The sequence below is a fragment of the Temnothorax nylanderi genome, unplaced genomic scaffold, assembly GCF_030848795.1.
Source record: "Temnothorax nylanderi isolate EJ_2023f unplaced genomic scaffold, tnyl_v1.0 TNYL_tig0497_pilon, whole genome shotgun sequence".
NCBI classification, from domain to species: Eukaryota; Metazoa; Arthropoda; class Insecta; order Hymenoptera; family Formicidae; genus Temnothorax; species Temnothorax nylanderi.
In genome coordinates, this window is record NW_027249559.1 from 114,275 (window position 1) to 129,272 (window position 14,998).

At 37.3% G+C, this 14,998-nt stretch overlaps 1 protein-coding gene and 1 pseudogene across 4 annotated transcripts; one reads left to right on the forward strand and one right to left on the reverse strand.

Annotated features, from left to right (window-relative positions):
* Positions 1 to 6,620: 6,620 nt before the first annotated feature.
* On the reverse strand, positions 6,621 to 11,208 carry LOC139783398 (zinc finger homeobox protein 3-like; annotated as a pseudogene).
* An 861-nt stretch (positions 11,209 to 12,069) lies between these two features.
* Positions 12,070 to 13,889, forward strand: LOC139783400 (probable ATP-dependent RNA helicase DHX37). 4 transcript variants are annotated; one of them, XM_071722551.1, is made up of 5 exons: positions 12,070 to 12,377; positions 12,454 to 12,654; positions 12,718 to 12,929; positions 13,009 to 13,106; positions 13,752 to 13,889. In XM_071722551.1, exons 3-5 carry the CDS (start codon positions 12,727 to 12,729, stop codon positions 13,814 to 13,816), a joined length of 366 nt encoding a protein of 121 aa, XP_071578652.1. In that variant the 5' UTR covers positions 12,070 to 12,377; positions 12,454 to 12,654; positions 12,718 to 12,726; the 3' UTR covers positions 13,817 to 13,889. The 4 variants fall into 4 exon arrangements, with proteins under 4 accessions (XP_071578652.1, XP_071578650.1, XP_071578649.1 ...); XM_071722549.1 differs by having other exon boundaries at positions 12,076 to 12,382; positions 13,737 to 13,889; XM_071722548.1 differs by having other exon boundaries at positions 12,076 to 12,377; positions 13,737 to 13,889.
* The last annotated feature ends 1,109 nt before the right edge of the window (positions 13,890 to 14,998 follow it).

Below are 14,998 nucleotides of genomic sequence, written 5' to 3' on the forward strand. Positions count from 1 at the left end.
TGTTTGATACTCTTGGCCTTCTGGTGTGAATTACATTAGTGCAATGTTATCATCGTCTAGTCAGACAATCTAGCTTGTTGCGTTATACAAATAGTTATCTTAGTTTAACCCCTTCGTTGGCATTGACGCAATAGTGCGTCAAATTAATCGGTGCCCTGTGTGGCATTGACGCAATAGTGCGTCAATCTTTTTTTTCCTATTTATCTTGCTCAGATTTGGCATTCAAGTCTTACACGGGGGTTTTTGGGGTCGCTGATTACGAATCTGAATTCAAAATTTGCAAATTCAAAATGGCGGATCCAAAATGGCGGATAAAAATGCAAAAAATTACTTGATTGGGATGAAATTTGCCACTCGGGGGTTTTTGGGGTCGCTGAGTGCGAAGCTGAACTTAAAATGAAGGAATTCAAAATGGCGAATCCAATAACATGGAGCAAAATACAAACTCAAATCAAGCCGTTTTTTGTATTTTCGTCCGCCATATTGGATCCGCCATTTTGAATTTTCGAATTTTAAGTTCAGATTCGTAATCAGCGCCCTCAAAAACCCCAGGGTACAAATTTTCAGGATAAAAAAATTTTCCTGCCATTTTGTGCACTTTTTGTCGAATTCTCTCTGCCAACCCTTACGAAAAAAACACCCAAGATTTGGTTGATGGACGGTGTCGACACTCAACTTTTGATGTCGACACTCAAAATTTGGGTGTCGACATCAAAAGTTGAGTGTCGACACCGAAACTTTGGGTGTCGACGACACTCAGGTTGCAGTGGCGACACTCAACTTATGGTGTCGACACTCGGGGTTTCAGTGTTGACACCCAATTATAAAACAAAAGATAAAAATTATAAAATGCAAGGTTACAATTTAAACTTATTATGAGGCCACATTATACATATATCTAACTTTGAATTATATATATATATATATATATACCCAAGTAGCAGATGATATTTTTTAAATGTTTTTAAAATATTTATTTTTCATTAATTATACATTGTACAATTCGTTGTAAAAAAAAATATTTTTTAAATATTTATTGAATATTTATTTTACATTAATTATTTGTTTAAACTAATGATTTAGACGCTCGACAGCACACGGATGTGCCTTCGCTTTGGTGTGCGTTGGCAGCATGTGGAGGGGATGCGCTGCTAGCGCATGCGCAGGGGCCATATTCTGTTCGTCGTCAGTGCTGTTAACGATGTCGACGCAGCTTCTACACGATATGAAAAACCTGCGCAAAGATGACGCTTATCGAACAGACAGTTATCGGTAGGTAGGAACGGAATACAGGCCCATCGCATCTCCTCCATATGCTGCCAACGCACACCACAAAGCGAAGGCATATCCGGTGTCGCACATATGTGTCTGGTATATTTATAGTCAAGGTCGGTAAATGGACGCGGCGTCAGCGTCGCATGATCGCCATTTTTGCCTCAGTGAATATGTATATGTATTTACAGAAACAATTATCTCATGTTGCAATCCTATACATACATACATACATATTTTATTTATAAAAAAAATATCTTTTTTTATAAAGATATACATATATGTTTGTATTTATAAAAATTTGTTATATACATATACCAGTCATAAATCTACTCTTTTATTTCTACAGAGAAATTGGTATTACAGTAATGTTAACAAATATTATTAATCATGTATACTCCCAGTCTTCATCGGATAAGGTAAATTACAGAAACCTTATTATAATACATATTATTAATCATTTATTATTAAACTCATTTACTTATCAGTAGGTATATCACATATGATATGCATTACAAACGTCTCAGGTAGCACATATTGTTTAGGAAACGTTTCCAAATGTCTTGCACTGCACGTTTATAAAATGCTACATGCGTTCAAATATACACTGAAAGCAATATGTGCTACTTGCGACATTGTTCTAATTATGCTGATTACGAGACATTATATACATTATGCTGGTTTTTCATAATATAAAACTAACATACTAATACCGAATAAGTATCGAAATAATTCTGTTTTAGAAAAATAAATTTTTGAAAGATTATTTTATAACGTGGCCGACTGGTCTTTTTAGACATCCACTTGTTGATGATAGATTATATAATAAGGTAAATTTTATATATCTAAAACATATTCACTTCATTGAGTATATTTATATCCACATATACATATACATACGCGAGTGCGCGTGCACGTGCGCGTGTGTATTACTTTATTTTAATTATAACCACAATTTTAAAAGACAATGTTGTGTAAAATTCTAACAGTTTGATGACAAATTATTATTCATTAATTAATGTTAAATGCATTATTTTAATCAATCCAACAAATTCATTTTAGATAACGAGATGCACGAGTGGTGACATATCAGATTTAATAATTTATGGGAAAATGTTGTGTTTTAAACACAAAATAGAATTACGCTCATCTGAAATAATGAGCGTGAATCACTTTCGGAGTTTTTACTTATAAATGTGTATTAATAGTTTGAAAAATTATAATTTATCGTTTAACATAATGTTTTAATTAATGTTATGTTTAATGTTTACATTTATATTTACTATTTGTATATATCTATATTTATTATAAATACTAATCTTAATATGTATATTTTCACATAAATGTTTGTAATAAAAGATATTTATGAGTATTTTTTTAAAAGTTATAAAATAATAAGAATGGATTAATATAAAAGACACAAAATACATGCAATTAAAAGGAGATTACAATATTCGTAATGTGCAATCGCTAATATTACTTTTAAAGTTATTTTAAAATACAATAATACCATGTATAATAAACAAAGTGCTAATTTATGCTTTCTGTTAGCTTACGATAAAAGAATAAAAATATAAAATATATTTTCTAGATGTTACTAAAAATCATTTTAACTTTTTGACAGAGATTACTATAAAATTCACCTGATTATATATTGAATAACAGTATCTACTGATTAGTATGTGTTAGCGATTTTGTATAGGTATTACATCAGGCGGCACGCATGTCTAAAAAACGTGAAGACATCTTAAACATGCGTGTTTTATTGTAATATGCCAAAATTGTTGTTAATCTTCGATTAGTTCTAGAAAACATAAAATCGTATATATATTTGATATCAACAGCAAAGAATATGGTATTAAGCACAGGTAATTGTCACTTAGCATTGTTTTTAATTAGGTGCATAATTTTGCTTTATAAGATGAATTGCTAGAGATAATATGCACCTCAAAGCAATTGTTATTATTGAAACACATTAATTTATAATCAATTAAATGCATATTACTTTTATATTAAAATTCGTTTTTTCTCGATCTTCATCAACAAGATTCACTCTCTATCTTTACATTTCTTCCGGTTACTATAATGTATTTATATTTTCCCTTTTTATCAATCAAATCTAACAGAGAATTCTGCGTTTCATGTTTTCGAGGAGATATCTATGTTCTTACGGACACCTAAAACGAAAATTGGCATGACATTTTTAAAACTGCTATTAATTGACGATCCAATATGTTCAATTCCGCAAGGTAGCATTTTTTGGAAAAAAAAAAATCAAACAATCGATTACGCGCACTGAAGTTTATTTCCGTATGACGAAAAGATATATGTAGTATCGATACATTATGGCTGTATTTCGGTATACGCTGCAAGTTCTGAAAATCGATAGTTTATGTCACATATATATTATAGATTTTCAGTACTGGCAGTGAATTTCGAAACGCAGCCTATGATGTCAAGCTATTGATGAACGTTAAAACGGACTTTCGATTTTATCATCTACATTAATCACACAAAAGACATCATAAGTTTCCACTCAATAAATTTAAACATAATTGAAACATTCTTAATTAATCGGTTCAAAAACAGAGATAAATCCCGAGTAATCGCTCGTATATTGAGGAATTGCAAATTATCAATCTATTTTGTGGAATACTCATGATATATGCGGTTGTAAGATACGTATGTGGTTGTGAGATACATAAATAATATTTATTTCTTTGAGGATTTCAGTTTTGATTATACTTCAGATTACTTTAAGATTTTATTACAAATATAATTATGTTCAATGTTTTCATTGTTTTTACATTTTTGAAACTTTTATATTTGCAAAGATAGAATATTTAAACATCTTATATTTTAACATGATAAATCTCTCTCTCTCTCTCTCTCTCTCTCTCTCTCTTTCTTATCCGATTATCAAAAACAATTATCGAGCAGTACCGTTATAAGAATCAGAGCTATTGTAGAGAAGTCAGCACTCTCAAGTATCCCCGTTCTTACTTTCACCTTTAGCTATCTAGCTAGATACCTTGTTTACATGTATTGCCATTGCTTATTATGATACATGTAGCCTTGTCAGTTCTCAGAGATTTCCCAGGACAGTCAGATCGTTCTCCTTACCATCTCGTATCAAACAACCTTCTAAAGCCATATCAGGGTAAGAATGCGTTAAACATAGCTAATTGTTCCAAAAATTATATTCTAATCGGCACATAATTTCAATATATAGATTTCGTCATCAGATAGTAAGTTACACTTTCACTTAAAAATTAAACAAACGCATAAAGTAGAGTAGGTTTGAATAATTCGAAAGAAGGAATTTGAAGTATAATTTCTGTTCCTCTAATTTTGAAAACATTATCTTCTCAAAATTATTGTCATCACGAATTTATTTCTTTTAATAAATATATTTAAATGTATTTTGATGTTGTCGTTAATATTGTTATTATTGCTGTCTCTACTTTCGTTGACATAATAATTCTTTGTTATAAGAGGATATTACATAAAATTTTATAGGATTTATATATAGACAAATATATATTCATATACTATATATAATACACATGGCAAATACGAACTGTACATGCGATCATCCATCAGCGTTTGACTCGTGTTTGGATCGATATTATCATATCAGTTACTCGTGCTCACATATGTAAGACGATAAAGTAATTTGAATAAATTTCGTTTGACTGTGTTTGTTTGTTGCTGAGTTGCTAGTCAGTTACTCTGCAGCTATAATAATATTTGACTAGCTGGAAAGAAATGTCAAAGAAACTTCGAAGCGAGTTAATATCGTTGATCTGTTATGTCCATCTGTTTGAAAAAAATCTAGTTGCACAAAATTATTCTGATTGTAGACGTTTTGAATCAAATCTATGATATAGGTATAACTTTTAATTTTTCGTGTGTATTGTCATTCTAAGGGAACGTTGTGATATATCTTTAATCCGTTATTACTTTTAATTTTGGTATGCACAATTGGAAATATGATATATAAATCCATTAAAAAAGAAAACATTAATAAACTTAATAGCTCATTTTTGAACTGTTCTGGTGTGACAAAAAAAAGATCTTATTCATTGTTTAGGCTTTTTCTATAATAAATTTCCTCAGCGCAGTGCAATTTGCAATGTAATAATTTGCTTTAGAATTTCATGTTGAATGTTATTAAAAATATTAAAATAAATAAATATAATAGTTATCTTGCTTTATAAAAGTTTAGAATCTTTAAATATGGACAATGAGAGAACCAGATACAATCGGGAAATATTTTTCTGCTCGAAGATTATTTAAGGAACAAGCAAAAACACCAAATGCAAACAGTAATGCCCTAATATAATATAAATGATATGCAAGAAAATCTTGACCTACAATAATAAAACATATATTCTACGTATATTCTACTAGGCGATGTATAAAATTCGTGGGAATAACCTCAGGTTTACATGTATAATCGTGAGACGTTTGATAAAATGACTGCGGTATTGCAACGAAACATAAATGTCAAAAATAAATGTATATTATACGTAAACAATTTATAATAAAATATCATTAAACTAGTAACACAATAATATTAACATGTTATGTGTCTCTATAAGAAAATAAATTATTAAAATTTTTCACCACTTTTAATAAAAGTTATAGTATAATTTTTTGTATCCTTTTTTTTCACTTTTCTTATATACTAAATTATATATATGATAGATAAAGTTCTGCGCCGCTTTAACGAACAAGATAAGTAAAGGAAAGTGAGAAAATTTTGATAATTTATTTATTATCTCATAAAAAGAGACACATAACATGTTAATATTATTGTGTTAATGAATTAATAACATTTTATTATAACATTGTTTATATATAAATACATATTTTACATGTAACATTTGCAGTTTATAACAGATGCCTCATATATGATTATATACCTACATATAGATCACAAACCATTACCGCGAAGTATTATTTCATTAAGAAATTCTTCCTACAGATACATGCAACGAATTTTGGCATGGAATCCTTTATACTATTATTAAAGAGCCTACTATTTCTTAGTATGACAACGCTAGCTATCGATGAAAATTCAAGAAATAACGATAGATTGACAAATAAGGGCTATTTACTGAACAATGTTATAATACCGCTGCACTATAAAGTTTATTTAAATCTACATGAGGCGGATAGCAAATATAGTAAAATTTTTTCTCGCGGTGAATGCAAAATATCCATTCTGGTCAACCATTTATTGATCGAATAAAATCTGCAAATAGTACAGCAAATGCGACATATCATCGGCCATTATACGGATCATACAATGTTAAAACTGACATCTATACCGTCTCTTTCACTGAGGTATTATCTGGTTATTACGATCTGTATTTAACATATATCAATACAATAACAACGGATGATGATAACAAGGGAAGCATTTTCAGAACATCATTCATAGATAAGTGCGGGTGAATGCGGTCGCGATTGTTGTCCACCCGAGCTGTTGGGCGAGTGATGCTGCTCATCTTGATGTTGCGCAGCTTGCTGCTGTTGTTGACAGTGCGACTGTTTGAGTGTTTCCTGCTTAATCTCGGTAGATTGTGACGCGCTGGTGTTTTGCATAGATGGTGGAAGCGTGGCTTGCTTTTTTGGACTTTTATCGTCAGAGGAACTGCTACCGGACACACTTGAATTTAACGGTGTTACCTTCGCCTCACCGGTTTTCTCGTATTCTTCGATATTTAAGGTAGTACTTGGCGGATTATTAAAATTGTAAGGGCTATCTTTGTTACGCTGCCGTTTTTTATATAACGTATTTCGGAACCAATGTTTTATGACTTTACGTGGCAGACCGCTCTGACTGGCCATTTCTAAGATTTGTTCTTCGCCAGGAGAATTATTAATATCGAAATGTGGCCGTAGTATTTTTAGCTGCTCATCAGTGATACGTGTGCGCGCTCGTTTCTGCGATGCAGCTGCATTTGCCTGAAAGATAAAAAAATCTCCCGCTAATTAATACGATTGACATTCGACGATTGATAAATCCCGCTATACATCTCTGAATCCTGTTTATACATAAATAAATAAATATGAAATAGATAGATAATTTTCTCAACTTGTCTTCCGCGTATAAACAAATCAAGACAAACTTTCTTTTAAATTTGTCTTAATTTTTTTCATGATTTTATCTCTCACCGTGATTATTGGTTATATATTAATATGTTATTTACATATCAACACTATTTTGTATTACTTCTGTCACGTTCGATATTCTTATAATTTCATTTGGATTTCTTATCAAAAGCTCGTTTTCATCAATGAGTAAATAGATACATAAATAATTAAATATTAAGTTAAAATTGTGACACAGGCGTTCTACTTACCGCTGCCGCTGCTTGCTGCTGTTGAAGGGCAAGATGCTGCTTGGCAAGAAGATCTGCTTGATTAATCGGTGGATATGCAGTAGTGGCACCATCATACGGTGGTGGCGGTAGCATCATTGGCACTAGAGGTGGTTGCAGATTCATGGCAGCTAAAGCGGGCACGTTTAATCCCAATGGTAATCCCATCATTCCCATCATCAATCCTGGATATTGTTGTAACTGCTGTTGCAATTGCGATGCAGCCATTGCAGCATTTAGAGCAGCTTGCATTTCGGTCATCTGTTGCGCGAATGAAAGTTGAGCTTGCTGTTGTTGTTGTTGCTGCAATTGTTGCTGCTGCTGCTGCTGTTGCGACTGTTATGGAATATGATGCGGATTAGTAGATAGCACAGTCGGCGTCGTGGAGTCTGTACTCGAAACTGGCGTGTTGCTCAACGCCGGGGTGGTCGCTGGAGTGGTAGATGTAGCTTCCGGTGTTCGGCTAATACATTCTTTGTTCTCGGCATTTTCTTCCTTCTCCTTTTCACGAGATTCTTTATCAGCACTGAGATCTTGAGGTTGTGCGGCGGCGGGCGTGGAACTTCTTGGCGCCGTGGTGGTTGACGAAGACGTCGGCGTCGCAACGGTCACCACGATACTTTTCTTTTCGTACTCGCACTTGAACTGTTGAGCGTACTTCTCGAGAAATTCGCGCGGTACGGGGTCGCGATGAACCTCCTCACAATGTGCCTTCAGAACCCAAACGCTGCTGAATTCTTTGTTGCAGTGTTGACAGGTGCTGCGCGTAAGTTCGGGTATCACATTGTCATCCATATGAGTTTCTTCGGTTTCTTCTTCTTTTTCCTGCATTTCCTTGCTTCTGTTGTTCCTGCTTTTGTTGCTCTTGCTGCGCTTGAAGGGCGGCGGCGGCTTCTTCCTCTTTGCGCTGTCGTCTTTGGTGATTCTCATTGAACTGCATGACGAGATTGAAGCCAAAACTTTCTAATAGATGCTTGTACATCTGCGAGGTCTTGTGTCGTGGCTGGGAGAGAATATCCTGCGTAGTCTGCGAATGTTGCGTAGCTGATTGCATGTGTTGCGGCCCTGGTGTCGTAGATGTAGGAGGTGGCGTCTTAGACGGCGCGGACGAAGCTAATTGCTGCGACGCAGCAAATTGTTGAAATAATGCCAATGCCGGGTTATTCAAAATGTTGCATAGCTGCTAATGTGCTGCGAGCTGATCCTGATTGACGAACACACTATTGCAGCGCGAACAGGAAGCCATTCCTCCTGTATTGCCCGTGTTTGTGTTGGCAGGTGGACTATTCGGACTCAGCGGTGGTTGTTCAATCAATGGTCGACCGAGATCTAACTGGCCACTGGCTGCAAGATCTTGCAGTTTACTGGCACGCGTTTGATGAAGAACACTTCTCATATGGATGTCCAAAGTGCTGCCTTGGCTGTAAGCGACCTTACAGATATTGCATTTGTATGGTTTCTTGTCTTGATCTTGCTGAGAATCGGGCGATTCAGTCGGGCTAGCTGGAGGTACCACCGAGATCAATGTGTTGTTGTTGCCTTGCTCCTGCATTGCTCGTTTCAATTTATGTAAATGACTTACGCTGTTGTAATGTACCAAAAGGATGTTCTTCTGCGATAAGCTCTCTTTACAAACGTCGCATTTATATGGCCTATTAGGATCTAAATATTTTTCCATGGGATAAGACATTTTTTCACCTTTACGATGCAGCAAAGTCTTGTTGTGGCCAGTCAGATAGCTTTGACGCGTGAAAGCTACCTTGCATCGGTGACACTTGAATTTTTAACTTGGATCTTGATAGGAATCCTCAGCGATCGTTTGACTGTTTAGATAATCCTCTAGCAGTCGTTGTTCCTTCTGCAATGGAGACGAATCACTGGCATCACTTTCCTCCTCGTCACCTCTACCAGCGTCATCTTCCACATGCAGCTCGCTTGCCAGACCGGCTTGTCTCTTCAACGTTTCTTCCGTTATTGCCTGAAGAAGGGGATGCGCGTGGAGCAAGCTCTGTTTATACTGAGCCATCTCGTCTTCGTGGAGTTCGTGGACAGATTCCAGATGTCTCTGAAGCGCTTGGACTGAACGAAAAGACCGTCCGCACAGGGCACATTTAGTAGCATCTCTAATAGCGTGATACTGCGAGTGTTGTTGAAGTTTCTCCAAGATTTTAAACGCGAGACTACACTGTACGCACCGATATTTATAAACATGTTTCTCGCTAACTGCCAAGGTAGGCGTGGCGGTCGGATGAGCTTCCCGACAATAATGTTGCCGAAATTCTTCGATAGAACGCCAAACTCGGTCGCACTTGTTACACCTGGCTAACTCGATCTCGTCACTATCACCTCGTTCACTCATCTCTTCTTCCTGGTGGGTCTTCGTCGTTGTCGTGGGCGACGTCGGCGTCGTTACGGTCATTACAGCCGGCGTCGAGGTATTCCGATTATTGTTTAGCCAGTGGCTCTGATCCACCAATAACAGTAGCCTTTGCAGACCGTCGGTATTAACGGAGTGAATTTGCATCACGTACTTTTCCAGTGCGGGACGTTCCTTGAAACTATCTTGGCACAACGGGCATAACAATTCCGTCGCCGGCTCTTCCTTCACCGTTTCAGTTTTCTCCTCAATATCTTGAACGTGAGCCACTTGCAAATGCTGTCGTAATTCTTCCCGCCACGTCGGCTGATACGTACAGTATAGGCACGTAATTTCTTCTTGGTCATTCTCGGCCTCGGCTACCGGTTTTGGATCGTTGTCCGGTTCCTGTTTCACTTCACTACCGCAATCACTACCTTCCTCTCGTCGCTCTGGAAGTAGATTAAAAAAAAAGAATGTTTCAGGATTAATTAAGGAAGAACCATAATGCTGATTTAAGCAAAATAAATTATTATGGCTATAAAATGTCATTCTTGCGAAAAAAAACAAAATAGTTATTAAAATTTATTTAACTGTACTATTCTTTAGTTTTATAAATAGCATACACACATACATGCTTCATGCAAGTTGATACATAAAATATAATATGTAAAATACATTCTGAAATTGTAAATTACATTATAATTTGTCAGTCTTTTATTGACTGGTGTTTATTGATCGATACATAATAGTTTTAAGACCAAAACGTCCCAGTATGAAATTAAAACAACATGGATATACACAAAAAAAGAGAAGAAAATTTATGATCCGTTTATTAGTAATATTTACGAACGTCGGCCGTGTTTTGAAATTACTAAACCTGTTTACTGTAATCGATATTTATTCATCGCGGCGTATATCAAACTTGACGGCGATAAAAGATTAATTAAAAAATTTTCATACGCGTGGTGTATAATCAACAACTTGTCCGCGCGGGAAGTGACGAGAAAAATCTTAGGGCTGGCTTGTTTATAGCATTTCCAGGTACCGTAGAAAATTTCGCAATTACGATTCACCGGGGTAACTATCGGCATACTATAGATTATTTACGTTCCTACGATCGCCGACAGATTTGCCACAATAAATCGGCTTCTTCAATCCGACCGGCGCGATATTAAACTTCGGCATTATGTATTCAGAGCCGGACGACCGCGCGCGCGCGAGACGGCCATCCATTTCGCGGCGATTCGTTCCCTGAGACATTAACTCGAAACGCCACACGGGAGAAAGTAAATTATAGATACGTACTACCGGTAAACTATGACAGTGCCACACAACGAAAAGTTCGCGTTTTAGTGTCACGTACGGCCGAGGCGGCGGCGTGCGCCTGTGTGTCTTCGGAACGTTTTCAGCGGCGCTATATATTATATTGATTAGACTTGTTCGAGAATCGCGCATTCCTCCCGCGCCCGCGGATCGATCCGCGGAAGAATTACCGGCGCAAATTACACGCGCCGATCCTTTCGGCGCGCGAGTGCGAGCGGAAGAATTTACGCAAGCGAGCGCGCGTAATGCGCTCGCGGTGTCGTCGCTCGCGGAGAGAGAAAGTTTTTCCGTCGATGCGGCGCGTCCGCGAACGAAGAAGAACGCCGATGTGTCTGCACGCGTCGCAGATGCTCTCGCGTGCCGGTCTTGCAACAATAATAATGCCAAATTACAGATTGGTAGCGACATCAAACTACCGATGGTGGTTTCCTACAAAAAAAAAAGAGAACAGAGAGAGAAAGACGAGAAAAAAAAATACAGAAAACCAAATAAAAAAAAAAAGAACGAAAGGAGGATAGCCACCATGCATGCATCGTGCGGTATTGTCCGAAAGCACACTTGCAATGTGCGGCGTCAGTTGCGATGTCGCAGCGCGCACGGAGCGAAACGCGTGCTGCTGGTTTCACTTCGCGCTCCTACCTTCTCTCCACTCGTATATTTATGTAAGTACAGCCCTAAGAGCACAGTTGACGGAAAGTCGACGGCAAGTCGACTTTTATAAGTCGACTTCTAAAAATGGCGGAAAGTCGACTAAAAGTCGACTTCTAAATAGTCGACTTATAAAAAGACGGAAAACAGTCAAGCGGCGCGTCATGCATCATCAATATGGCGGCGAATCTCGAGGAGGCTGGAGGACCAGATGAGTGGACCAGAGTTTACGCGAGTGCGAGGAATACGTGCCGCGAGACAGGACACGATAAGACGCCAGATAGTTCTTGCAGGTATGGCGGATCAAGTCGCGAGAAAGGTTTTGCCCGACGAGGTAAAAGAGGATCAGGATAAGGCCAAGTGGAAACATGCTTACAGGTTAGGTATGGTGTGTTATTAATTATCATCGATAATTAAGACCTATTGAATGCGACCTCTCCATTCTGTATCATCTTTCAGAACATCAGAAATGAAGGAACCTGTGTTCATGCATTCTTCGTGCGTTCTACGGAAAATCAGTCCGGAATAGGTGGTTTATAAAGAGGTGTACGAAACGAATAAGATGTACATGCGAGGTGTCACGGTGATAGAACCCGAATGATTGCCGAAATCGCCCATGCTATGCCATCTTAGTGAACCATTGGTTGATCCACCGCCAAGGTATTTTTATCACAATTGTTGCTTTATAATGTTTTTCCTACTTATTTATAAAGATATTTATAGATATAATCAATGAACCGGGAAGATCATTTGCCGCGTGTCTGGTACATTCGGAAAGGCCGAATGGGCACTACCATCGATGGATATAGAGCATCCGTGGACGGTGTCAAGTGGTTAGCGTATTTCTTCTTGGAGGGTCAAGTGTGCCCTAAGCTGAAACGATTTGTCCCGTCGCTGCTGACGACACCTGGGAGCATCACCAAGTCATGGGCCAGGTAAATCGTTATTCTATCTCCTTTCGATTTCACGTTGATTCATCGAATAGATTACATCAATTCAATACGATTTTTTCAGGTTGATACCACGCACTCAAGCAATAGTACAAACGCTGCAGTCGCAGGGAGTCGTGTCCAAACACAAACTGCTAGAAATCTGGGGTTCGGCTAAAAAATGTGAGATTTTAATTTATAAAATAATATTTAGATATTATCATAGACTTCTATACAATACTAGACCGCTGACAGACATCTCGGCCGTGATGCTTGCCGCCATGTTGATTTTAGTCAAGATATGCTATACTACTATTCTATACAAGTGGTTTTATACAAGATTTCTATACAATAGTCTGGCATATACAGAATGTCCAAAAGAAAGGGTTTAATACTACAGGAGTAGTGGTTCGATTTCGGCATCCAAGTACGCTACACGTCGAAGGCATGACTTACAAACTTATTGATAACATGTACCAATATTTAACACAAAAACATTCGCCTGCTTCGTTATGTACTGTAATAACGAATGCAGATAAACGCACATCATGAGCAACTGAACACCCGATAGTGACTTATTGTTAATTCAATATGGCCGCACCCTTCACTAACACTTGCACCTTGCACTCGCATCAGCTTTTCGGCAGTGCGTCCATAGATGTTAGTGGTCTAGTATAAAAGTCTGTGGATATTATATATTTATAATATAATATTATTATATATTTACAACATTATGATAATAATATGATATATATTTATATAGCTAATTTTGCATATTGTTTCGCGATTAACGCTGGAATGTTTTAATTTTAGTTCTGTTATTGTCAGCTTACCAGAAGTGGCTGCCGGAATCCGCGCACGCAGAAGTGGCACAGATATGGCCGCCTTTGTAATTAAGAATAAAACATTAGGATTGTAATTATACAGTTTTTTAGATAATTAAATTATTTTATATATGAAAAAAAATCGAAATGCATCAGTTTTAGCCCTCCAGCAAGGGGTCGATTGTGTATCTTGAAATAATGAGGTAAAAATTACAAAAGTGAGAAAATTCATTAGCGTATCTACGATTTTATTTATCAAAATCTAATAAAATCTGTTAACTTTTGTTATTTTTACCTCGTTTCAAGATACACAATCGACCTCCAGACGTACGCGGCGGTTTATTTTATCGACTTTAAAAGTTGGCGGGAAGTCGACTTTTCGTCATGACGGGAAGTCGACTTTTCATCATGACGGGAAGTCGACTTTAAGTCGGTGGTTTTTGCGACATTCGCCGACTTCAAGTCGACTTAAAGTCGACTTTCGTCCTTAAAAATGTCGACTTTTCTGCCAAGTCAGTTTCGGTAGAAGTCGACTTCAAGTCGACTTAAAGTCGACTTTTTGCTCTTAGGGAGGCCGTCGATATATAATAATACGCGGTATTGTGCACGCCGCGCCGTGATGGTGGCGGCGGCACACACCACGGCCATATGCCATGCAAAATTACCGTCATCGCCGGCTAATTGTAAGATAATAAAATAATGAGACCAGTGAATTCATTAAAGGGCGCAGTCGCGAGCTTTCTTCGCTAGTATAAGACGCAGCCCGACATAAAAGAAATTCACCGTAAAAGGAATTGCGTTCGTTGTCACGAAACCTGATTACCTTTTTGAAATTTACTTTCGGATGTACCTTGACACTTTTCGGATATGTTACTCAAGTAGATGTTGTGTAATAAATTCGCAACTGACATTTTTATTTGATTTATCATTTATAAAATATATTAAACTGTCGGAGAGAGAATAGAGAGAATAGCTACGGGGGAGAAGGGCTACGGGGGAATCCCAAATTGCAATTGTTAACATCTTAATGCTATTTCTATGTACGGCGACACGCGGTCGAGATCGTGATGACATCTACACTCAAGCCGATTTAGTCTATGGCTCATCTAGTTCGCTCGTCCGTCCGATTAATGGTCGCCTCCCGCGCAGTACCGTGTATCTGTCGTCGCTAACGAATAAAGAGCATCGCTTACGTTTGTCAAATAACCGTGTCCCGTTCAGTTCCTACTGCCCTATCGATAACAGGTTATG

What these genes read in the sequence shown, in the direction of transcription:
- LOC139783400 (XM_071722549.1), top strand. Translation starts at nt 12,727, where the DNA reads ATGAACCGGGAAGATCATTTGCCGCGTGTCTGGTACATTCGGAAAGGC. An exon ending in ATCACCAAGTCATGGGCCAG is followed by an intron (nt 12,930 to 13,008) that starts GTAAATCGTTAT and finishes CGATTTTTTCAG; the next exon opens with GTTGATACCACGCACTCAAG. An exon ending in CTGGGGTTCGGCTAAAAAAT is followed by an intron (nt 13,107 to 13,736) that starts GTGAGATTTTAA and finishes TTTTAATTTTAG; the next exon opens with TTCTGTTATTGTCAGCTTAC.